Here is a 23,533-nt window from a genome sequence, read left to right on the forward strand (position 1 = left end):
TTCTTTGGGAAAGTTGTTTGGAAAGTAACCCAAACTCCTGGAGCTTTTAGTTGTCTGTTAACTTTATTTTAATGAAATGTAGGCATAACATGTCCTAGAAAAATAAAGATTTAGGATACAAACTAGACACGGGGGACAAGGTTGCCCCGCGGGTGCGGGGATCTTTGGTCTGGGGCTGGACGTGACAATGAGGGCTGCAGTCCAGGGGGAGCGGAGGGGAATCCTCGCCCAGGCCTCCCCACACCTGCATTGTGTTGCAGCTGGAAGAGCCCAGCTGGGAGGCTGTCAGTCCCTGGGCACAGGACTGCCCGTCCTCCACCCTGATTCCAAGCAGTTCTGAGAACTCTGGAGGTCAGTGGAGCTATTAATAGTGTTTTAGGGAGTGATAGGGAGAGGGCTCAAGGGGGTTGGAAATCCAGCCATTTTGCAGGGTTTTCAGCTCACAGCTCGTACCAGGTCAAAGGGGGCAGAGCCCCTGAGTCAGGACCCCCCAGATCTCCCCACATATATGGGGCAGAATAAGGAGAGGGCTGTAACAGAGGAGGCTTCCCATCCAGAGGGACGGCGCCCTTGGACAGGGAGTGACAGGGGTGAGCCCCGCACGTCCAGGGCTTGGAGGTTAAGCAGCCGGGGAGAGGGTGTAGTGTATGTGGAATCTTCAGATCAACAACTGTGTTCCTGAAAGGTTCCCTCCTCCCAGCTGTCCTGGATCTCAAGCACCGTTGTCAGGAGAGGCGATGAGGCCTGGCGGGTCACAGTTCCAAGGGCTCTTCCACAGGCACCGACTGTAGCTGGGTCAGGACCTTGGTCTCAGCTTCCAGCCCCTCCTCCACCTCGGCCCCTGCTGTGGCCCCCAGGAGCAGCCCCTCAGGGTCAGGGTCTGGGAGCCTCAGCACAGTGTGGGGGGCCTGCGTCCCCAGCCCCTTCTCCGCTTCTAGCAGCCCCTCTGTGCCTGTGCTCAGTTCCAGTCCCGATGGCCAGATGGGCACGGCTGCAGGTGACAGCATGAGGCCCTCAGGTGGGGGCGCAGGGAAGCCAGCCAGGAGGCAGGAGGAGTCTGGGGAGAAGGGCAGGCTGGCAGCAATGGTGGCGGCAGGGGCGGGCGGTGGCTGTGGCAGCTGCTGGGCAGAAAGTGCACCGAGGGCGTGGGCCTCTGGGAGAGCGGGGCTGGGGGCAACGGGGAGGGCTCCTTCGGGCACTGAAATGGCCGCGTCTGGCTTCAGGGGCAGGGCCAGGCTGGGGGCAGGCGGCAGGACCTGGGAGACCAGCATGCTGGTGGGGAAGGTGGCAGTGAGGATGATCTTGCCCTGCTGCACGGCCACTCCTGTCACGATAGGACTGCCAGACACGGGGTTGGCCAGGAGGAAGTTTCCTGTGGGGAGAGATGTCAAGGCACAGGGTTAGAGGGGCTGCTGGCCGGGAGCAGAGGTGGCCGTTAAGCTGCTGGAAGGCAAGGGGAAGGAGATTAGCCAGAGGCAAACCGATCCCCTCAGAGTGGGATTAAGTCTGGGTGGTTTGAACCTCCGCACAACCTGGCACAAGGGGGTTCTGGGACATAGCAGGGATGAGCTACCCCCAACCCAAGCCCACCAACAGCACTCTCCCTCCCTGAGGTAACTACCCCCACCCAGGCTGGACGGAGGCAGAGGGGTACCTGGGGCAGTGGCCGGAGGCAGCTGCAGGGCGGTCACGCCCACCCCGGAGTTTATCAGATGCACATTAGTAGGGCCCGCGGTAGCTGCCACCTTCACGGGGCTGCCTGGCCCAGCTGCCAATAGCTGCAGTGGCCCCACAGCTTGTGGCAGAGTCACCACCTGTGAGGTGGGCACCACCTGGGGCAGATTCAATAGTGGGGAGGTGGGGCCCAGGCCTGCAGGGTACCCAGGGGGTGGGGAAAGTGGCACCACTTGTGGAGCAGCCACAGAAGCCACTGGACCTGGGGGCAGAGGAAAGGCAGCAGCCGGCGGGGGCCCAGGCACCACTTGGGGCAGAGGCACTGGCACCTCCTCTCCAGGTGTTCCCAAAGCAGCCACCTGGGGCCCCTTGGTGTCAGGGGCCTCAGGCTGAGCTTCCTCCAGTCGAACCTCCCCGGTCTGAGGGTCCAGGACCAAGGAGGTCTTGCCCTCGCTGGGCCCGGTGGGGCTAGGCTGTGGTGGTGGGGCGCCCCCACCCCCTGTGAGCAGCAGGGGGCCCAGGCTGGAGGCTTCACCCAGGGCCAGGCTGTTGATGATGACAGGGCTCCCATTGAGAAGCACCGCTGGTGAGCTGCTGGCAGCCAGGAAACTCCCGTTCACCAGGATGGAGGAAGAGGCAGGGCATGGCGCAGGAGGGGCGGCCCCAGCCAGGAATATGGAGCCCTGGGCAGGGGCCTCCGTGGCCACTGGAGCCACCGCCCTCTCCAGGTCCTCAGGACTGCGGCTGGACTCATCCTCAGTAGTGGGGTTCCCATCAGACTCGCTGTTCAGAGAAAGGATTGTGAGCTGTGGCCCTGAATGCTGTTTCCCCACTGGCCAGCCAGCTTCCCGCACAGAGCTGCAGGAGCCTCCCCATCTTTCCCCAGCCCAAACTTTTGGGAACAATGGGGGGATGCAGGTGGGGGAGTAAGAAGCCTCCTCTCTGAGACCACCTAAGGCCCCCACGGGCAGAGCCTCTGCAAGCCCTGCCTGGACATCACTGCATGAAAGCTAAAGCTTCCCGATCCGGAGTGAGGAGGCCGGAGCATCCAGGCTGCCCGGCCCCGGGGTCAGGCTGAAAGCAGCCTGGAGGCTGCGGAGCCGGGAGGTGGCCGCCAGCTCAGTCCTCGGTGCCCTCCTCCCAGGGCGTCAGAGGAGGGAGGGAGAGGCTGGCGTGCTGGGTGGGAGGGGAAGGGCTTGGGTTACAGGGAAACCGGAGCTGGGGAGGGTTCACGTTTCACAACAAAGACAGACGACCGACCACGCCGTTTGGGCCCCGGGGGGGGGGGGGGGGGGGGGGCGGGCGGGGAAGGGTGTGTGAGAAAGCCGGGGTCGGGGAAGGACCGGGCAGCGCAGCGGCCAGAAAGAAGCCCCGAGGCCGGGTGCGGGAACAAAGGCCCCTCCTCTTTCCCCGTAGCCCCTTTTTCTCACTGTCTCCCCAGTCTAGCCTACACGGATGGGGATCTAGGATGGGGTCCTGAGTGGAGCAGAGGAAAGAGGTCTCAGCCTCCGCGAGAGAAGCAGCGATGTTGGGGAGAGGGCCGGGCCGTGTGCCCGCGGCATCCACACTATTCCTCACGCCTGGCGGGCGCCAGAGGGGTGAGCGGGAGGCATCGGAGGAGTTCGCGCCGGCTCCAGGAGGGGGCTGGTGGGTAGCACGTTCCTGGGAAAGCGGGACTTGCGCTGCCCGGGTCCCCTCACCTCTTGCAGGGCGCGCCGCCGCCGCCCCCGGTCCGGTCGCGCTGTCGCCGGTTCTTGAACCAGTTGCTGACCTGCGTGAGCGAGAGGCCGGTCAGCGTGGCCAGGCGGCGCTTCTCGTCCGGCGTGGGGTAGCGGTTGCCGCGATAGCAGGCCTTGAGCGCGGCGCGGGAGCGCTCCTTGAAGCAGTAGACGGTCTCCTCGCCGTCCCAGATGGTCTTGGGCAGCGGGAACTTCTTTCGCAGACGGTACTTGTCCACTGCGCCCAGCGCGCGGCCCCGGGCCCGCTCCGCCTCGTGGTAGCGCGCGCGCAGGTAGAGGTCCTGCAGGAAGGCGTGGTGGGCAGCGGGGAAGGGGCGGCTCTCGAGCAGCCGGTAGAGCTCGGCGTACTCGCCCCGCTGGAAGGCCACCAAGGCCCGAGCGCGCAGCACCGGGTCGCTGCCACGTAGGCGCTCGGCCGGGGGCAGTGCTCCCAGGAAGCGGCTCAAGCGGCCGGCATGGCCCGCCTGTAGCAGCGCCTCGCAGACGCACGCCACCTGCTCCGGCGAGAAGCGGAGGCCCGTGGGCGGCTCGGCAGCGGCCTCGAGGGGCGACCCGGGAACGCCCGGGGACCCTGGGCCCTCCGCTCCCGCCGCCGCTTCGCCCGCCCCGGCCCCGGCCGCCGCCGCCGCCTCACCCTCGGCCGCCTGCAGTGTCTGCAGGAGCTGGCGCGCTTCCTCCTCCTCCTCTTCGGTCGCCGCCGCGGCCACCGCCTCCCCCCCTGCAGCCGGCCCCGCGTTCGGCTCAGCAGGCAAGGTAGCCATGTTTTGCAACTTTGGGAAGTTCCTCCCTCCTTCTCCTCCTCCCTCGGGCTTTCCCCAGCCCCCTCCCCCGCCCGTCCCCCCACTCCGCCCCCCCCTTTCGCGCTTCCCGATCTTCTCCCCCTGTCGACCCTGCGAATCCCCCAATGCCTGGCCCAGCGCCCCAATAGGGTCTCCCAGGGTCTGTGTGTGCCCGTTCCCCTCCTCGTCTGTCCGTGATTCTCCCTTTGTTTTCCCTCCGCCTCAGGCCGCTCTTTTTGCCTCCCCCCGCGTGTGCCTCTTGCTCAGGGCCTCAGTTTCCCATCGGGACAACGGAGAAGGTAACGGGCCGTCCGGGAGGGCTAAGGGCGCGAAGCCACCTCCGCCCCAAGACTGAGCTTCTGCACGCCTTCGTCTCCAGGGTCCTCTGAATGCCCCCACACTCCCCATCTCGGCCTGCGCTCCGCCCCTCGGAATTCCCGGCTCCACAGGGGGGCGGGTCTGGCACGGAGAAGGGGCGGGCGAAACAGGCTAGAAAGTTTGCTGTAACTTTTCTAGAGCGTAAGTCCCTGGAACGGATGCACGTGGCCCGCGCAGGCGCAGTAGGAGGAGGATGGACGCACGCGCGGCGGGTGCTGCCCACTTCTTCCCCGCGAGCCGGTGGCACAGCTGGGCCACAGCTGGACAACGGGCGGTGTCTTGGGGGTGGGTTGCCCGTCTGCCTCCTCTATTGGTTAAATTGTTAGGCCACGCCCCCTAACACCCACCCACGTCCCTGATTCGTCCGCCTCGGCTAGTCCCCGGCAGGCCATTGGCCGCTTCCGCTCGCCTTCTGATTGGCCCACCGAGCAACCTCTTTCCCGCAACGCAAACAGCAGACACCGCCGAGTTCCGAGCTTTGGGCAGACAAGGGAGCCTTTTATTCACCAGGGTCGGGGGTGGGGTTCCTAGGTGGGGAGAGACAATAAATACCGAGGAAGGTCGGGGTTTCAGTGCATCCAAAACGTGGATTAGGGTGCAGGGTCCTGGAGCTTTCAGCCGGTCGGAGGACAGGTCAATAAATACCCAAACCGCCCAGGCGGGAGGAGCCGGCAGAGGCTCCGAGAGCGGCGCACGTGAGGAGGGCGCGGGAGGCCCCGAAAAAGCGGGGCTAATAAAAGCGAACGGTTCCCGAGAGCAGCGGGGCTCGCGCTAGACATTCTCTTGCAGAGAACGGGCGAGCAGGGCTTCATGCACAAGGATTGGTGGTTTTCGAGCCGATGTGGGTGGGGTGCGTGGAGGGTGACAAACAGATGGCTGAGCTCTGGCCCTGATGCCTTCTCTAGATCGCAGTTTGCCGATCTACGTCGCGGCCTCAGCCAGGCCGGAGGAAGTGGTCCGCGTTTCCACCCACAGCACCACTTCGGGTTACAAGCCTCCTTTTAGCCCCGCGCTCCGGCCTTGGGCCCGGCTCCTCCCTCCCCGGCCGCCAGGGGGCGGGCCGGATCACAAGGCTGCAGCTGGGGTGGAGACCCACACTTGGAGTGGTGTGAGCCGGGAGGCGATGTAAGTGGCTTCTGGGCCGAGCCCGCGTCACCCAACCCTCCAGCGGGGCCCGAGTGGAGGACAGGCCGGGGCTCTAAAGTTCAGGGGACGAAGACGGCTCCTGGGCGGCGCCAGACCCGGGCGGGATGGCCTGCGCAGGCCACCAACCCAGTGCAGCCCAGGGCGGCGGTACCAGCCAGAGCAGCGGCGAACAGGAACAGGGAACGCGCCTCCGATAGGCCAGACCTAGGGTCCTGCAGAGGAGAGGGCGGGATCAGCGCCAGTGTAAACGGACACCTGATTGGTTGCTGGGACTCGCCCCGCCCCCCTTCGTAGGCGGTTCCTCGTTCTTCCCACCCCCAACAACTCGGGCCGCTGTGATTGTTCGGCTTGCAAGCCTCTGGTCTTGTCTGACCGCTGTCATTGGCTGCTTTTCTGGCGGCCTGTGTTGATTGGCTTCCAAAGCACCCGCCCTCCCGGCAGAAGCCCAGCCCCATAGAGGTGCAGCTAAGCACAGGCGGCTTGGGGCTCGTTGAGGAGGCGGGGGACGCGGAGGCGGCGGCGGGTGGGTGGGTGTAAGCAGCCGGACGTACCCTGGCAGGGAGCAGCAGGTGGCGGCGGTGCATGGGGCCTGGCCCCACCAGCGGGCACTGGCCCAGAGCCACGGCCGGGGGGCCATCTAGCTGGAGAGAGAAGGGACAGGTGACCCAATCGGAGCCCGGCCACTTCGGTGGGGGGCGAGAGACAGGGAACCGAGGTCGGGGAGGGAATCGAGGGATTTGGTGAGAGGCCTGAACCGTGGGAGATCTGGTGGATATGGGGCTGAATGGAAGGTTCTGTTGCCTGGAAACCCCAAAGGAGTATAGGTGAGCCCTAAATCTGGACGGGGAGACGGGGACAGGGTCTGCAGAGGGGGCAGCAGGCTTGACGCAAGGGAAAAAGAGGGGTCTTACATGGGAAGGTGGATCCGTGGCCCGGGGACTGGGGACCCCCGTGACAGCTGGAAGGAGAAGAGAGAGGTGTAGGGTGCGTGCAGTGACTGAGGAGGACAGTGGCGCGGTGTGCCTCAGCCTAGGCCACTCTCCCTCCCCCAGGTGTCCGCACACACTCGCGAGCCCACCTCCCCGGGTGCCCGAGGGAAAGGAGGTGAACGAGGGACTCACCTGCTGCTCCCTGCGCCTGCAGCCCCTCCATCTGCTCTTGCAGCTGCTGGATGTGCGCCTCTAGGTCTCGGTTCCTGGCATCAGCCTCCCGGAGTTGACTGAGGGGAGGTAAGGACCGTGAGCCCTTTGGGGTCCCTGAGAGAGGCTGCTAAAGGTAGCGACAGGCCCCTGTGCCCTGACCCCGACCTGGCGAAGTTCTGGTTGGCCGTGCGGATGGCCTCCAGCTCCCTGCTCAGGCTCTCCCGGGTGAGCATCTCTTCCTCCAGGGCCTCCTGGAGCTCCTGCAAGGTCACCGCGGCCTCTGCCACATCCGCTGGGATTGCCACCGGAACTGCCACTTCAGCCTGCACATAGGGACTGGGCTTAGGGCTGCCTGTGGCTCCGGGGGCACTCAAGACTTGGGCATAGGTTCCAGGCCTGGGATCCTCTCTTGCCTTCTACACTCCTAGATCTTTCTGGAATCCCCACAGTTCCTGCGATGATCCAGGCACCCTCCCTCCCTAACCCACCTCCCACCCTGGTCTCCAGCCTGTCATGGGCTCCACTTCCAGCCACCTCCTTACAGGAACCAAAGGGTTGCTCCTAAAACACTAACAACGTGACCACGTTGCACCTTGCTCAGAACTTCTCCAGCTCCTCGTGCCGGTTTGGTTTGGTTTGGTTTGGCCTCTGCAGCCTCCCTCCCCTCACTCTTCACCCCGCTTCTGCTGGAACAGTTCAGTTCAATACCCTCCTTTCAGGGTCAAGAACAAACCAGCTGGTTCCCACCTCAGGGCCTTTGCCCTGAAGCTCTTCTCTGCTAACCAGTGGGCACTTTTCTCCCCCTGGGTGGTCCCCCTCCTGCAGGACTTCCCCTGCCCAGAGAGTCCCCTGCATACATGCTCAGTGCCCTCTGATCGTCTCTGACTGAAGTAACACGTTTTCCACCTCTGTGAGTCCGCTCAGAGGGCTTATCGCTCCACGGCACGCACTACCCTGGAAATCTTTGCCTCTCCTCCAACAACTCACCTTTTCCTCTGGTGGGGGCACCGTGGGCTCCAGGCTGGGCACTGGCACAGGTGGCTCAGGCAATGGCTCGGCCTCCAGTTCCATGGGCATGGAGCCCTGGACCTCATCGTCCCTGGGGAGGGGGAGAGAGCCAGGACTCCCTAGCCTCTGGTCATGGGGCAGCTAGATCCAAAGACCCGTGGTTTGAGGTGGGCGGGCAGAGTGAAGGGAACAAGTTGCTAAGTCGGTGTGACAGGTCTTCCTCTTGGGAAGGAAAGAGCCTGCCCTTTGCATGGCCTCGGGCCCCTGGGAGCTGCCCTCTGCACCTTCTGTGGGAACTCGGGGAACAACACCCATGTTCTAGGGCCCCTCATCGCCTCCCTCTCCATGTGACCTTTGCAGATCCCTCTCCTTAGGGCCTCGGGACAGTGAGGGGACCCACTGAGTGGAACATTGCCCAGCTCTGGCCACCTCCAAAGGTAGAGCTTTATGACTGTGTGTGGATCCCAAGATGTGACCCTAGACATCAGCACTCTCCCTCATACCGGCCACTGGGAGGGGGACCCACGCTCCCTACAAATACTAAGTGGCAATAAAAGTAGTTGTTCCTCCCAATCCAGCAAGCCCCTCATGGAACTATGTCTCAAGGACCTAACCATCGGCACATGCATGCAGCCTGGCTTAGGGCAGAGGACAGGCTAACTGAGTCCTGACCTGCCCAATAAGGAGAGTGTACACAGCGGGTCAGGATCAGGTTGTAGTTCACTCATAACAAATGGTGTTTGTCATACATCGTCGGGTAACAAAACAGGCTAGAATGCAGCAGGTTCTCGGGGCTGCTAAAAATGTGTGTGTACACATGAGCCAGGGACCATCGCTGATGATGGGCTTCCTTTCACCCACATATTATAATTTACTAATGCCAAGCAATGTATTATTAGTGGGGTTCATGTTTTATTTTTTATCGATTGATTGATTTTAGAGCAAAGAGAAAGAGAGAGAGAGAAACATCGATTTGTTGTTCCACTTATTTATGCTGTCATTGGTTGATTCTTGTATGAGCCCTGACCAGGGATTGAACCCACAACCTAGGTATGTTGGGGTGACACTACCAACTGAGCTACCTGGCGAGGGCTAGAATTAATGTTTTAAAAAGGCTTTAATGTGAGTGACTCATTGAATTGGTGTTGTCCTAAGATTGATTTTAAAATTCTAAAACATTTTGCTTTCTAGGATTCTGAGGTCCCATGACTGTACTAGAAATCTAAAAGTGGCTCGGAGGTTTCACAATTGAATCTTAAAATTTCAAAGTACGTGATCTGAGATTTAAGGCCCTACAACTCTGTGTTCCTGAGTCCTTGGTCCCAAGTGAGTAAGGTTCCAAGACTGACCCTGCAATTCTACTGGGCGCTGATGGGCCCGGATACTGTAACCCTGAGCGGCCTCCTGGGGCCTCGAGGCCGGCACCCCCAGCCTGCTCCGCACAAGCCACACAGGGGCAGCTCTTACCTGAGGGCCATGCACGAGTAGGAGTAGCCCACAAAAGGCAGGTGGATCCCCAGCGGCATGCCTTCCCGCATGTCTGACAGCGTCTCCTAACACAAGAGAATCAGACAGGAGGTGACCACCAGTTATGTCTTAAATTTCCCCCCAAACCCACCCTTAGGGCTCATGTAAAGTGTCCCTCCGTCATTTATTGTGTCCTGTTTCCCTCAGGGTGCCCGTAAATACGTATCAGTTTATACTTCTCCAAACTGGAAGTGGATGCGGGACCAGGGCAGTGCCCAGCACAGGGCACCAGGCTGACTCAGCGGCCAGCACAGCTGGTGGAAGTGTTGAGAGGCGGCGGCTGGGAGGAAGAGTTTCCTATGTGCTTTCCTGCCTTCCACCTCCTCCTTCCGGTTCGGCTCCGGGAGTGCCCTGATAGTGCCCTTCTCCAGGAGGCCCTACCCCTGGTCTCCTTCATCCCAGCCCTGATTTCTCTGGGGTGTCATTGTTTGGGGACATGTGTCCCCCGTTGGACTGTGAGTCTAGGCCACCGCTGGGTTCCCAGCCTTGGACAGGCACAGAGCAGTTGTTCAGGGGAAGACATTGGGTCAGGACCCCAGGAGGCGGGCACTGTGGTCACCCGAACTTGATGGAGAAGGGATGAGGGGAGCAGGGGTCGCAGGTACCTACCCCGCCCCCGCTCACCATGGCAGTGAGCCCATCTTCCACCACATCGAAGTTGCAGGTGTCGGTGGCTCCCTCAAAGTCCGGCGTAAACGGAGGCACGCTGTCTCGGAGACCATCCCAATCGAGGCCGAAGAAGAAAGGATGCTTCTGGAAATCGCCTGCTCCGTTCCGGCCCAGCCGCGTCTCCGGGGGACACAGCAGTCGCTGGATGAGGTCGCGAGCCTCCTCGGGGACCCCTGCATCAGCCAGCGGCAGGGAAAGGTGCTCCTGCCCAGAGGGAGAGGAAAGCGGGGCGTCAGCCCGGGCGCAGGTGCGGAGGGGTCAGGGCTCCGGGGGCTCTGCTCACCTTGTAGTGCACGATCTTGCCGTAGGTCTCAGCCGTGGAGTCGGCGTAGAAGGGCGTCTGCCCGTAGAACATTTCATAGGCGAACACGCCCAGGGCCCACCAGTCGCACTCGGGGCCGTAGCTGCCCGTGCCCGGCCCGCCGCCCACGGCCTGCAAGATCTCGGGGGACAAGTAGTCGGGGGTGCCCACAGCCACCAGCGACCGAACCTGGGTCAACAGAATCAGAGTTGGGCTCAGCCCCACCCCCTGAGCCCTGGCCCCACCCCTTGCCACGCCCCAGCGCTTGGCCCCGCCCCCTGCCTGTCCTAACTGAGCCAGCCGGCCTGAGTGGCCTCCTCCCCTTCGCCCCTCCCAATCCAGGCCCGCCTCTCTCCCGGCTCTGCCAACACGCGTCACCTGCCCCACACTCCGCCCCGCATCCGCCCCGGACCCCACCCCTCATGGGTGGCACCGGGCGGGCGCACCGCTCACCATTCCGTCCGCCCGCAACTTGAGGCAGGAACCAAAGTCGGCCAAGCGGATGTGGCCGCAGCGGTCGAGCAGGATGTTGTCGGGTTTGATGTCCCTGCCCAGCGGGAAGATGGGAGTGGAGGGATAGGTGAGCCTCCCTCCCGCCATCTCACAGGCTCAGGCCCCATTCTCAGGGGGACTAGACTCCCAACTCCCAAGCCCCCAGGCCTTGCCCTCAGGCTCTGTCTCCAGGTCCCTCTCCAGGCGCTGCCCCAACATTTGTCCAGGCCCCACCCCCGGCCCCTGAGGCGCCCACCTGTGCACGTAGCCCAGCCGGTGCACCGAGTCTATGGCCATGACAATCTCCGCCAGGTAGAAGCGCGCCATCTCGGCCGGGATCCGCTCCCCGAACTTGCTCAGCAGCGTCAGCAGGTCCCCGCCCACGTAGTACTCCATGACCAGGTACTGGGAGGGGGCGTGTCACGGGGTCAGTCAGCCCCCAGAGACACCTCGTTCCTGGGCAGAGATCCCGCAGCAGCAGCCCCAAGGGAGCCCCAGAGGTCTTCCAGGCCAAATCAGAGACCCCTCCTCCCCTCCAAAAACCCCCAAATTCTTCTCTAGGCAGCGATTCACTCCCCGAGAGAAGAGAACCCAGAGGCCTCCTGATGCTCAGAGTGTAGAGCTCCCCAGATACCCACACAGACCCTGCCGAGCTCTCCCATTCCAGGTAAGATCCCCCAAAGGCGGCAGCTTTCTAGAGCCCCCAGAATCAGCCCTGGGAACGGACAGGAAGGAACATCCGCCATCCCGGGAAAGGAGGCTATTCCTTCCACACACAGCCCCCCACCCTAAAACCTCTCCCTGCCCCGCCTCCTTGATTGACAGCCTTGGGGTGGAGGTTCGACCCCGTAGTCACCGGGCCGGGACTCACCAGGTAGTTCTCATCCTGGAAGGCGAAGTGCAGCTGCGTGATCCAGCGCCGGTCCCCGTTCACCAACACGTCCCTCTCTTCGCGGAAGCACGACACCTGCGGGGCAGCGGGCGGCGCTGAAGCGGCTGGGGGTCCGCGGGAGGGTCCCCAGAGCCCAGCACAGCCAGCCCGGGCCTCACCTCGCCTCTCTTCAGCATATCCCACTTATTCATGATCTTCATGGCGTACACCTGGCCCGTCTGCTTCATCTTCACGACCGCTACCTGAAGGCCGAAACGGGGTGGCTGGGGTGGCGGAGGTGAGGAACACCCCAAAGCCCAGACAGGACGCCACCAAAGCCCCGCCCACCACGCCACGCCCATTGGCCTTAAGCCCCGCCCCTGCTGGGTTTAGGTTCTAAACTCATTCATCAATTTCTCAGGCCCGGCCCCCAGGCCCGGGACCTGCCTGCTGCAGGGAAGGTCCGGGCTCCCGCTGGCGCGGGGCTCACCTCGCTGAACGCCCCGCGTCCGATCACCTTCAGGATCTCGAAGTCATCCCGCTGCAGCCGGGCCTCCTTAAGCCTCGCCGCGATGGGCTCCACTGGGGGCGGGGGCGGGGCGGTGAGAACCGAGGGTCACCGGGACTGACAGTGGAGACGAGGAGGAAGTCCCACACACTGTTCCTCAGTCTCCCCTCTCTGATCCTCACTCTCAACCTCCCCTTCCCTTTGTGACTGTTCGCCTCCCAAAGGCTTCCCCACGTAAACACTGTGAGGTTTGGGGGATGCAAAACTGCCCTCTTACAGAAGTGGGATGCCTGGGAACCCCTTTTTGGACAAGGCATGGGGCCAGAGGGCTCTTGTGGGAGCAGGGGTGGGGTACGGGGGACCCCAGAACAGAGGGAGGACAGGCCCAGTTCTAGCTCCCTGGGCTTCAGGCCCCCACCCCCAATTGGGGTGATGGGAAAAGGGTCCGAACCTGCAGCTTTACCCTGTCCCTCTAGGTTCAGAGGCAGGTGGCTCTTGGACCACACTTAGGGAAACACTGACTTGGGGGCGGGGCTGGGAGATGGAACTGAAGAGGGGACAAGGCCATAGTGGACCTGCATCCAGGGCTCCGGGCCCAGTTCAAATGTGCTCAGTCCTTGCAATCCAGGAGCAGCGCTCTGCTCTCCCTTATTTACAGGTGGGGACTCAAGGCTCAGACAGGTGAACTCATTTGCCCAAGGTCCTATAGCTAGGAATGTTAACCCGGGCAGTTTGGGAATGGGAGGGGGGGTTGGGGGTGGAGGCAGGAGACGCAGGGACTTGGGAGAGGGAGGCCTAGACCCCCAGGGGTGGAAGCCACTGGAGACCTCGGGGTAGAGTGGAGAGGGGATGGGGGGGAGGAGGAATGAGGGGAGATCCAGTGGTTATGGAGGGGGGCTAGGAGTCCGGATGGGGTTCGGGGAGAGTGGGCCAGCAGGGAAGAACCAGCGAGGGCCCAGGATTGGGGAGGGAGGAGAGAGCCAAGACATTGAGCCCTTTTAAGGCAGTGGGAACCCAGGCCCCCTCCCCCGCCCAAGCCCGCAGGGGAGGGCCCGCAGGAGACTGCTCGGGCCACAAAAGGAGTGCTCCTCCCAGGAGAGCCAGACCCCTGCCCCCACCAGTCTCAGTTTACCCTGCAGGTCAAACGTCATCCTCTGCAGAAAAGCGTCTCAGAGAGTGGCTAAGGGGCTGGGGGGAGGTGGGGGTAAGGCTCTCCCAGAGGCTGAGTGGCCTTGACCTCCATCTTCCCATCTGCGAATTGGGAGGTAGGAGGAGGAGCAGGGCCTGGGTTCTGAAGAGATGGACACAGGAAAGAAGGAGCAGGAGAAGGCAGAGAGAGGAAGCCGAGGGGCGGAGAGAGCCGTAGGACCCAGAGCCAGTGGAGGGACAGACCGGTGGAGGGACAGAGCGGCAGACTGTCACAGACAGAAGCCCAGTGAGCCTGAGCCCTGGGCCAGGAGAGGGGGGGACAGACGAGGCAGGAGGCGGAGGTTCAGCATCTTCCCTCCGGAGGACTGGGCCTGTTTCTGGGGAGACTTGGCAGGAAGGGGCTTGGTGGGAGACGCGGAGGATGGAGGTCATGAAGGAGAAGTAATGGGTCTATGGAGCTGGAGTCGAGGCTGCCCCATGCAGACTAAAAGGGACCGAAATGGATGGGGGTTCCTCCTCCTGGGGGCAGACAGGGGACTGGATGGCTCCTGTCTCTAGAGCTGGTTGTCCCCTAGGGCCTGCCTGAGTCACAGCCCTGTCAGTGCCTGGGCACCTGTTGGGGCAGCTGGAGAGGCTGGCGCCTAACACCTGCCCGTGGACCGCGCCCCTGGCAGCTGCCCCGTCCTCTGTGCTAGCCGCTGTGCTCTGGGGACCAGGGTGGAGGCCATAGGGCCATTTTGGCGTGTGTGGGCACCTAAGAGACAGTGTGTGGGCACCTAAGAGACAGTGTGTGGGCACCAGCATGTCCCTAGGCCTGGACTTGGGGAAAGGGGTGCAGGGGGCCATGGGAGGCTGTTCCCAGCCCAGCCTACCATGGCTCCCAAGTCATGGCTCTGAGTCATGGTTGCCCTGGCCTCTGCTGACCCCACTCTGCCCGGCAAGAGGGGCACAGGGGTCGGGGCATGTCACCCCAAGACCCAGTCCCAAGCTCTGGGCCCCTGAATAGGAAGCTCTCCCCATGTCTGCCCTGCCCTCCAAGAGCCACCGGTGCCCAATCCCATTCCCTGCCTCTGCCCTACCCCCACCTTGCAATGGGGAGGGGGGCATGCAGGCGGGTACTCACCCCACTGCAAGAAGTCGGCCACATACTTGTCCTGGGCCAGGTCGGAGGCACCCAGCTCCTGGTGGACGCCCAGGAGAAGGTCGAGCAGGGGCTCCAGCCCCAGGAAGCCGGGGTCCAGCACCAGCTGCTGGAGCCGCCTCAGCCGCACCTCGGCTGACATGTCGGGCAGGCAGCACCATGGCCCCCTCCCCGGGCCAGGGCCTCGGGGTCCTCCCGTCACGGGGCCTGGCAGCCCCTGTTCAGGCCCCAAGGCCCCGGCTGCATGTCCGCCTGTCCCTGGCTGTCCCCTGGGCCTCTGGCCACTTCTCTCTGCAGGATGCAGAGGCCTCCTCCCCTTCTCCCCACCCCTTGGCCGGCCCCCTCCCGCCTACCAGCCTTAACCCCTCACAAGCCAGCCCCCCCAGAATGCTTCAGTGTGAGACTGGGGGGTAGAGAATCTCAACCATTCAACAACCCTCCTCCCCCCAATAAAAGGCGGAGTACAGAGGAAGCTAAAGAAACAGGTGTGACAGGCCCAAGATGAGCCCTCCCATTCCCCAGTGGGGGCCAATTAAGGACCAGTGACCTGTCACACTCCTCCCAAGCCCTGGAGCTGGGGGGAGGAGAAAGGGGGGAGGCTTGGGAAGGGGGGCAGGAGGCCAGGACAGCTTTGTGGGTGACTCAGCTGGGATTCAGACTTTGGGACAGTTTATATTTAGCCCTCAGGCCTTCTGCTTTACACTTTTTTTTGGCAGGAGGTGGGGAAGGGGTGGCGAGAGAATTGGGAAGGGAGGCCCTCAGGAGCCAAGACCAGGGGTGACACCGGCCAAAGACTGGGGGAGGCAGAGGAACCCCCAAAATAGCTCCTCCGGCGGCATGCAGCCACATTCCTGCCCAGGCCAAGATTAGAAACAAACATGTGGGGGGGGGAGGGCGGGGCAGGAGAGCGAGCTGGGAGGGATTTCGTTGTCCTTCCCAGGCGGCCACCCTCCCGGAGGAAACTGGTGCCTGGACAGCTGGGCTGGGCCGGCCGAGGCAGCAGGAGGCCAAGACCTGTGCTCAAGGGCGCTCCCTCTGGGCCTTTGGCGCTGCCTGGGGAGCCCCCATTTGGAAAGACCCTGTAATAGGGAGTTAGAAAGTTTGGGCATCTTCAAGCAAGGCTGCAGACTCCCGCTGAGGACTCTGAAGGGGGGCCCTGGTGGACTCTCCTCATCCAATGGGCCCTGAGCACATCCCTTCTCCCACCTTCAGTTTTTCCTAGTAAACAGGGCAGGAGGCAGCAGGCCTGGCTGCCCCCCCCCCATTAAAGTGGACTGATGGGCACATGCTCCCCGCAGCGCACACCTGCTCCGACCTGCTTCCCCAAGGCCCTCCTTTGGCCTCTGTGATTCGTTTCCTGCGCCCATGCAGCCCGGCTGGCTCAGCTCTACTGCTCTTCTCGTTACTTTTCTAATCTTCATGGGGGACCAGCTTGGAGCGGGGGAAACACTGATGGGCTGCCATGTCTCCATCTCCCCCTGCCCATGCCGACCCGGCAGACCAGCCATCTCTCAATGCGCTGGAAACGCCCCACCAACCCAGCCACCTGGCCAGGGCTCTAACTTCCTAAATAAACTTTATCTTAAAAAAAAAAAAAAAAAAGTGGATTGCTGTAGCCCGCAGTGAGCACGCACACTCCCGCCACACCTCCAAGGAAGGGGCCAGAGACGCTGTGAAAACAGGGAACTTTAGTATAAATAAGAGGTGCTGGGGACAGCAAGGGCCCCAAAGGGCTTCCATAACTTAACACTTTTCAGAAGCACGAACACCAGCAGGGGAAATGGGGTTTGGGGTCAGGAGGGGCAGGCCGCCCTGCCCTGCCCGCAGACTGAGGGGCACACTGCGGGGCTGGGGCTCTTGTGGGTGGGGAGCGTCTCCCTCCCCCGCCCCATGACCAGTCACATGCTGGGGACAGGGATGAGGCTAACACTGATGTTTCAGCGGAATGGGTCGTTGTACTTGGCAGTGGGTGGGGACAAGGCTGAGGCCACATGAGCCACTACATCCCCCCAGGGTCTAGGCCAGTCTGGGGGGACTCTCTGCCCCCCAAATTTGTGCAGGGTGGGGGACCGGAGCAGTCCATCCGCCATGGTTAGTCTTGTTAATAGGTTGATCCGTGAGGTCAGCGGAGGGTTATGGCTAGGAGGCGAGGCGGGGCAGGGAACCCAACATCCAGGGCTTCACACCACGGTGCCACTTGGGGAGTTGCCTGGTTGGGAGGAGATGCCCTGGGGAAGATGAGAGGGGAGACAGCAGGGGTTAGAGAACATCTGAGGTCCCACCACCCAGGCCTTGCCCTTCAGTACACCCCAGACACCCCCCACCCCAGGATGCTGCTCTAGGTTCTGGAACTTCATCTCAACTAGCTTCCCTGTCCCAACAGGCAGCACTTTTAGGCAACAATTAAAGTCCTAGGTGATCCTGAGCAGAGGAAGGGGTAGGGGTGGACGTGGGGAAGAGGGGAAAACTGGGGTCCCCTTCTGAGGTGGGAGGGCTGAGATTCTGGGGGAGAAGAGAATTCAGGGACAGTCCTACCTCTACCACTGACTTGCTGGGTGACCTGGGCCAACTTCCTTCCCCTGTCTGGGCCTCGGTCTCGTCAGTGAACTAGGGAGATAGAGGGGTCTCTTTCAGGACTCACAAGACTCCCCAAATCCCAACACCTCACCTGTGAGGCTCTGAGACTGTGCTCTAGGTTCTAGGGATACAAGGCACTATGATCCCCAAACCTCCCTTCCCAGGAACCAAGTCACGGCTCTCAGATGTGACATGCTGGGCGCCAAGCCCAGACCCGAGGAGCTGAGACATCGGAGTCCACGGCTCCAAGGTTACAGGCGCCCGGCCCGTGTTCCACCCGAGCCCCACGGCCACCCCAGGAGGGCGCATCAACCGCCTACTGCCCATCTTCAAGCCTCGCTGTCCTAAGTGAGGGGGGCAGGGACCTGGCCGAAGTCACACAGGGAGACGTGCAGAACTGGGCCAGAGCCTGGTATTCCTGTCTGTGCCTCCAGCACCCGGCTCACACCCCGACAGCCCAGAGCCAGGCTGGAGGGCGGGCCCAAGGCTCAGTCTTGCCCACAGAATGTGACCCGCAGTATCCAATGTTTCATCGTTTAAAAATCACATTTCCACAGAAATACGGATCTGGCTTCAAGGCACAAGTGGTGAGACCTGGCTGTGCTGGGCCGTGGCTGCCCTTCTGGTGGCGGGCCATGGTCCCTACCACACCCCGCTCTCTCCTACCTGACCGTGTGGACTCTGCCAAGGGTTCTAGACCTGTGGGAAGATGTGGCAGGGCTTGCTGAGGCACGAAGATGGCCATGGCTGCCCCTCACCCTACGGGCCAGAGGCTGTGATCGTGACAAACTGCTCTCCCAAAACCCGCCCCTTCCTGAGTCCCAGGTCCCGGGTGGGCCGGTGCGGCCGACTCACCGCCTTGCCCGGCCGGGCCCAGGTGCAGATGAGGCCCTCCTGGCAGGCGGTGATGATGCAGTCCTCCAGGAACAGGAGGACCGTCAGCCGCTCCTGGGCGATCTTCTTGCACACCAGGGGCTCGAGCAGGGGCACCTCGTGGATGCGCGGGCACAAGGCCGTACCCAGCACCTTGGCTGGGTCCAGACGGCTGTGGGGAACAGGGCCACTGGGCTTGTCCCCGCTGCTGCCCCCCCCGCCACCCCCCCGGCTGATGTTGCCCAGGCTGTGGTAGCGCTTGTGCTCCTTCTCCGCCCCCCGGTCCCTCCGTTCCTGCAGCGTGAGCGTGGCAAAGCGGCCGATGCTAAATGGAGTGCCCGGCTCCGTCACTGTGCCGGGGCCGCCCGCCTTGCCACTGCCCGCTGGGTGTGGGAGGCTGTTGGAGCGGGACAGTGAGCGGGGCAGGGACCCGGGGCCGGGCTCGCCACCCCGAGAGCTGCTGGCAGCAGGCGGTGTGGTGCTAGGCGTGCCGGGGAGCGTGCGGGTGCGAGCCAGGGGTGGGTGTGGGTAAAGCACGTCTTCGGTGAGGTCCCACAGGCAAAACTGCGTGTCCTGGCCGGCCGAGCCAAAGCGGTAAGTGATGGAGCCGGCCTTGGGCATTGGGGAGAGCGGGTCTCCCCCATTCGAGCCTGGGCCGGCCACCTCGGGCTCCTCCTCCTCCTCGACACTCCGTTCCGCATCACCACTGGCTGCTGCCGCCTCCTCGGCCCTTGTGGTGTAGGGGTCGAAGGCCACAGCATTGACCCAAGACTTGTGGCCATGGCCGCGGGCCACCACGCGGCCCTCGGTGAAGGACCACACGGTGACCAGGTCATCTTCACCTCCCGTCACAACATAGCGCCCATCAGGGCTCCAGCACACGCAGAGTAAGCCCCCAAAGTAGCTCTTCATGAGCCCCCGCAGGAGCATGGAGTCAAAGTGAAAGACGCGCAGGCAGCCGTCTTGGCTGACACAGGCCAGGTGCCGGCCGTCAGGCGAGAAGGCAAACTCGTTGAGGGGCCCCTCACCCACCGCCCACTTGGCCAGCGGGTTGCGGGGTGCCTTGCTCTTGGCAGCATAGACGGCGAAGCCCTCCCCCTGCTTCAGCAGGCTGTACTGGGGGGGTGCCGACGCGCATGGGTGGCTGACGTTGTACAGGTACAGGTGGCCGCTGGCGTGTGATGCCAGAAACAGGCTCTCCGACTCAGGCAGCCACTTCAGGTACGTCACCTTGGTCTTGTCAATCAGCCGCTGCCGGGAGAGATGACGGGGTTGGGAGAAGGCAATCAGACGCTGACAGACCTCCTTCCCAACCTGGTCTCCCAGGAGGCCATCCGACGTGGCCCAGGCCCCCTGGGAGAAGAGCCCCACTCTAGGGAAAGGGCGGCTTTTGATGCAGCCACAGAGCTCCATGGAGCCTCGCTGTCCCTTTTGGCAAGGGGCCAGTCCTGCCTTCCAGGGAACTGTCTTCTGTCTAATGCCCCCACCGTCTTTCCATGTCCGGCTCAAGGCAATAAACGGGTCCGCAGGCTATCAGCTCCCCTAAGGAGCCGTTCGGTTCACTGTTCCAGCCCCAGCTCAGAGCTTGGCGCACAGGAGGTGCCTGGCAAGTGTTTCCTAGACACGTGAATGGCAACCCCATCCTGCCTGCAGCTCATCTTTGCTCCTTTTCTCCTCATAACTCGCATCCAATTCTTCAATAATATGCAGAATCTGACCTCTGCTCACCCTGAACCCCAACCACTCTGGTCCCAGCCACCATCAACCCTGTAGTGGCCTAACTGGCCACTAGGCCACCACTGCCCATGTCCATTCTCTACGCCGTTGCCAGACAGCTGCCATAGAGTGAGTCAGCGCCTGCGCCCTCCCACTCTGAACCCCAGGGCAGCCTTTCTCAACCAGGGCTTCAGAGAGAACTCAGCCCTACCGCCCTTAGGCATCCATCGAATGAAAGGAATTAACTTCTTTTCTCCGTATCTAAGCTGCTTCTCATTCTTGGGAGAATTGAGAAAATAATCAGATCAAAACATTTCTGTTCTATGGCTCAGGTGAACCCCAGGGGAGAGGCTCTAAAAGCCCGCCTTTCCTCAGCCTTCCAGCCCCTGCACGACCTAGCCCCGCAACTGACTTCCGGGAGCTCACCCCCTTCCCTCCGCCGCAGTGACTGCTCTGACCAGGTCCTGCTGCGGGGCTCTGTCCCCGCCGATCCCTCTACTCAGAATGTCCTTCCCCGGTTCACTCTTCTTGCCTCCATCATGTCTTTATTTCAATGTCGCCCACCCAGTGAGGCCCTTCCTGACCACTACCCCACCTCCCCACGCACCCGCCATGCCCCTTCGCTGACTTCTCCGCGGCACTCAGCACCTGGCGTACCGCATACCCACTGGCTGGATCACTGTCTGTCTGTCTGGCCAGATGAAAGCTCCAAAGACGGCCCTCTGTTTTGTTCACCGAGATGAGACATCCCCAGTGCTGAGAACAAGCCGGGCCCTGAACAAGTGCTCAGTAAGTATTCTGTGACTGGGTGAGCATTTTTATTCCATCCACTGTTGCACTCACTCCCTCCTGCCATCCATGCAATTCTGTGTAGAAGGAACACGCTTCTGAACAGACACAGGGCACGAGTCCCCACAGATAGGCTGCTCGCTGGCATTTCCTCCTGTGCCAAGTCTGCCCAGGACTAAGCAATCTCCATGCGTGATTTTACAACAGTCCTGTGAGGTAGGGATGAAAACCCCATTTGCAGAGCAGAACTGAGGTGCCGGGAGGCACTGTCACCTTCCCAAGCCACACGGCGAGGAAATGTGATACCGCAAGGATTTGAATCCAATGCCCACAGGGCCCGGAATGTGAAGGCCTACGGCTCTGACTTAAAACCAGTCCAAATCAGTTCTCTAATCTGCAAAACGGGCCTCTCAATACCTAACCAACCCACTGGTTGGTGAAAACTCCAGGAGTAATGATTCAGCATATGGCTAACAAAGCACAGGGCCTGGGCACAGTAGGCGCTGTGTCCTTATTAGCTATCACACCGGCTGCTGTCTGTCACCCATCCCACACAGCTGTCAGTCCACCCCCCTTTTCTCCCTCATCCTGTCCCTCTCAGGCCCACACTGCTCCCCAGTGAGCCCCAGTATAACGGCCAACAGTATGCGTGTAGCTGGTGGGAGAGAAGGGAAGGGCCACTTGGGGGGCCACAATCACCTCTTCATTGAACAGCTTGCTGGTGTCCTTCTTGATGAGATCCAGGTACTGCACCTGGCCGGCTGAGAAGCCCACCAGCAGGGAGATGGTCTCTGTGGCAGCAGTGAACTGGTTGAAGTCGTGGCAGGTGGGCTGGGTGCCCTTATAGATCCGCTTGTCAATTGGCTTGTTGAGGTCGATGGACTTAAGTGATGGGAGAAAAGGAGTTAATGGCTTCTACCACTGAGGAAGGAAGAGGGTGTTGAGGTTGGGGAAAACCACTAAGAGGAAGCACGGTTAAACCCCCGAGGGAAGTGGGTAGGTAGATGGGTGAGTGAGGAGGGAGGGAGCAACCACAGACAGGAAGAGGGACCCAAATTTCATACAGAACAGAGAAAAAAAGACAGGAAGGACCCCCCCTACCCAGGGCATAAGACCACAGTGCCTCTCCAAAGCTGGACCCCTCCAACTTCAGGGACACCCTTACTCACAGCATTAGGGTTCGGGGTCCCCATAGTCCCTGAGCTCTGATTCCTTTCCAGTCTTACCTCATAACCTCAGCCATCTCCTCTGGGTCTTAGCAACACAGTATTCCAACCCTCGTCCCCCCACCCCCAAACTCAGGGTCACCCAAATCCCCAGGCCTCTAGAGCTCATCTCAGGAGTCCCTTCACTTCGGAGTCCCTACATCAGTTCAGGGACCATTAAACCTCATGGTACCTTCATACCCTCTGGACTCGCAGGATCCCCATCACTTCTGGGGACCACCATAAACTCCAGGGGTCTCATCCCTCTGGCACCTAGATCACCGTAGAGACACCCATCACACCTGAGGATGTCCCCTCTGGGCTCGCATCACCTCTGGATCTCCCATCAGCTCAGAGATTCTCATTTCCTCCAGGACCCTCATTAACTCCGGAACCGGCATTTTCTCTGGGATCCCTATAACCTCTAAGCGCCCCCTCACTTCCAGAATCCTGACCTCTGGCTGCCCAGGTCTGGAGACCCCCTCCTAACACCTCCACAGACTGCAATCCCCTTGGGTTCTGCATCACCTCAGGATCCCGTTACCTGCAGAATGCCTGCCACCAGAACCCCGGAGGATCTCCATCATCTCGGATTCTCCATCACCTCCAAAATACTCACCATCCCAGAACCTCCGCCAGCCCCTTACCCCCCATAACGGGGGATCCCACATGACCCCAAGGCTTCCCATCACCTCCAGGATGCCCGGCACCGGGAGGCCTCCCATCAGCTCTTAGGGTGATGCATCACCCCCAGAACCCTTTCCCCCAGGGATGTCCATCACATCTAGATGCCTATCTCGGGGCCCCCTACCACTTCTGGGTCACCTAGGGACCCCCAGCCTCTCAGCACCCAGGCCGCTCACCCGTTGGCTCCCGCGGCGGCAGCAGCCCGGGTAGAAATAGAGCTCGCGGCCCAGGTTGAAGCAGACGCGGTCTCCTCCGGCCCCGAGGCCCGCGGGCGTGGCGGGCGGCTCCCCGGTCCCGGCGTTGTCCGGCTCTCCGAGGCGCACGAGGCTGAGGCGCACAGCGGGCAGCGCGGGCCCGGGCCCGGAGCCTGCGGGTGGCGGAGACGACGCGGGGCCCGCGGCGCCGGGGCCGGAGGTGGAGGCAGGGCCCGGCGGGGGCTGCGGCGGCTGGGGCGGCGCCGGGGTCTGGGCGGAAGCCGGACCCGACCTGCGAGCGGCGCCGTCTCCGGGGAGCAGCTTGTAGAAGCCCTCGCGGGTGCGGAACTGCGACTTGATCTCCGCGCAGTCCCCCATGGAGGCGCCCGGGCCCGAGCCGCCCTCCGCGCCGCCCGCCGCCATCTTGGGCGCCCCCCGGGCCCCGCCGCTGCGCGACCGCCGCCCGCCGCCGGGCCCCCTGCCGGAAGCCGCGGGCCCGCGCCGGAAGAGGTGGGGTCGTCGCCCGGACGACGCCTCCTGGATTGGCAACCCGGGGGGACGAGCCCGGCCGTCGCTCGGGTAACGGTTCTCGGTCTCCGGGCGGGGCGAAAGGTGGGCGCGGCCTTGGTGCCGGAGACGACCCTGTGATTGGCTGCGGGGGCGGGGCCTCAGGGAAGGGGCGTGGCACTTAAAAAGAACGTGTCCCTAGCAACGGCGCCCTGGGAACCGTTTGCCTAGCAACGGAGAAACCCTCCAGAGAAGGCCCGTTTCCTCCCCTGCCTCCCTGTGACCTCACAGATGACCCCAGAGACTCTCAACATACACCCTCCTGACTTCCAGTGTTCCCACAGACATCTAATCTCCCCCACTGGCCGCAGCATCGCCAGCCATCCCTCCGCACCGCTGAGGAGCCCCCAAATCTCACCGACCTCAAGTCTCCATAAAACTCCTAGGACTTCATCTGGCCC

General features: G+C 62.3%; 3 protein-coding genes and 1 long non-coding RNA gene across 16 annotated transcripts; 1 reads left to right on the top strand and 3 right to left on the bottom strand.

Annotated features, from left to right (window-relative positions):
- Positions 1–58: 58 nt before the first annotated feature.
- SIX5 (SIX homeobox 5) lies at positions 59–4,247 on the bottom strand. Its single transcript, XM_079759962.1, has 3 exons — positions 3,375–4,247; positions 1,655–2,457; positions 59–1,372 (listed from the first exon to the last, which is right to left on the bottom strand). Exons 1-3 carry the CDS (start codon positions 4,172–4,174, stop codon positions 753–755), a joined length of 2,223 nt encoding a protein of 740 aa, XP_079616088.1. The 5' UTR covers positions 4,175–4,247; the 3' UTR covers positions 59–752.
- Positions 4,248–5,056: 809 nt separating this feature from the next.
- Positions 5,057–16,454, bottom strand: DMPK (DM1 protein kinase). 12 transcript variants are annotated; one of them, XM_079759966.1, is made up of 16 exons: positions 14,512–16,119; positions 12,705–12,768; positions 12,217–12,308; positions 11,906–11,989; positions 11,727–11,822; positions 11,112–11,260; positions 10,817–10,910; positions 10,346–10,552; positions 10,003–10,266; positions 9,334–9,419; positions 7,846–7,957; positions 7,024–7,181; positions 6,838–6,935; positions 6,628–6,674; positions 6,268–6,353; positions 5,057–5,928 (listed from the first exon to the last, which is right to left on the bottom strand). In XM_079759966.1, exons 1-16 carry the CDS (start codon positions 14,683–14,685, stop codon positions 5,769–5,771), a joined length of 1,971 nt encoding a protein of 656 aa, XP_079616092.1. In that variant the 5' UTR covers positions 14,686–16,119; the 3' UTR covers positions 5,057–5,768. The 12 variants fall into 12 exon arrangements, with proteins under 12 accessions (XP_079616092.1, XP_079616091.1, XP_079616095.1 ...); XM_079759965.1 differs by having other exon boundaries at positions 6,268–6,357; XM_079759969.1 differs by lacking the exon at positions 12,705–12,768 and having other exon boundaries at positions 10,018–10,266; positions 14,507–16,118.
- LOC307092632 lies at positions 6,439–9,325 on the top strand. The gene is made up of 3 exons (XR_013812865.1): positions 6,439–6,540; positions 6,769–6,945; positions 9,058–9,325. It is a non-coding gene; the product is annotated as an uncharacterized lncRNA (long non-coding RNA).
- DMWD (DM1 locus, WD repeat containing) lies at positions 16,449–23,166 on the bottom strand. 2 transcript variants are annotated; one of them, XM_079759980.1, is made up of 5 exons: positions 22,548–23,166; positions 21,179–21,361; positions 17,957–19,225; positions 17,060–17,131; positions 16,449–16,752 (listed from the first exon to the last, which is right to left on the bottom strand). In XM_079759980.1, exons 1-5 carry the CDS (start codon positions 22,986–22,988, stop codon positions 16,705–16,707), a joined length of 2,013 nt encoding a protein of 670 aa, XP_079616106.1. In that variant the 5' UTR covers positions 22,989–23,166; the 3' UTR covers positions 16,449–16,704. The 2 variants fall into 2 exon arrangements, with proteins under 2 accessions (XP_079616106.1, XP_079616105.1); XM_079759979.1 differs by lacking the exon at positions 17,060–17,131 and having other exon boundaries at positions 22,548–23,130.
- Positions 23,167–23,533: the final 367 nt, after the last annotated feature.

The sequence above is a fragment of the Cnephaeus nilssonii genome (genome assembly GCF_951640355.1).
Source record: "Cnephaeus nilssonii genome assembly, chromosome: 20".
Taxonomy (NCBI): domain Eukaryota; kingdom Metazoa; phylum Chordata; class Mammalia; order Chiroptera; family Vespertilionidae; genus Cnephaeus; species Cnephaeus nilssonii.

Coding starts and splice junctions, on each gene's coding strand:
- DMWD (XM_079759980.1), bottom strand. CDS start 22,988: ATGGCGGCGGGCGGCGCGGAGGGCGGCTCGGGCCCGGGCGCCTCCATG. Junction 21,362..22,547: donor GCCGCCGCGGGAGCCAACGG/GTGAGCGGCCTG, acceptor CCATCACTTAAG/TCCATCGACCTCAACAAGCC. Junction 19,226..21,178: donor GCAAGCTGTTCAATGAAGAG/GTGATTGTGGCC, acceptor CTCTCCCGGCAG/CGGCTGATTGACAAGACCAA.
- DMPK (XM_079759963.1), bottom strand. CDS start 14,666: ATGTCAGCCGAGGTGCGGCTGAGGCGGCTCCAGCAGCTGGTGCTGGAC. Junction 9,420..10,017: donor AAGATGGGCTCACTGCCATG/GTGAGCGGGGGC, acceptor CTCTTGTGTTAG/GAGACGCTGTCAGACATGCG. Junction 6,675..6,837: donor GCAGGCGCAGGGAGCAGCAG/GTGAGTCCCTCG, acceptor TTCTCCTTCCAG/CTGTCACGGGGGTCCCCAGT.
- SIX5 (XM_079759962.1), bottom strand. CDS start 4,174: ATGGCTACCTTGCCTGCTGAGCCGAACGCGGGGCCGGCTGCAGGGGGG. Junction 2,458..3,374: donor GGCGGCGCGCCCTGCAAGAG/GTGAGGGGACCC, acceptor TTCTCTGAACAG/CGAGTCTGATGGGAACCCCA. Junction 1,373..1,654: donor GCCTCCGGCCACTGCCCCAG/GTACCCCTCTGC, acceptor CTCTCCCCACAG/GAAACTTCCTCCTGGCCAAC.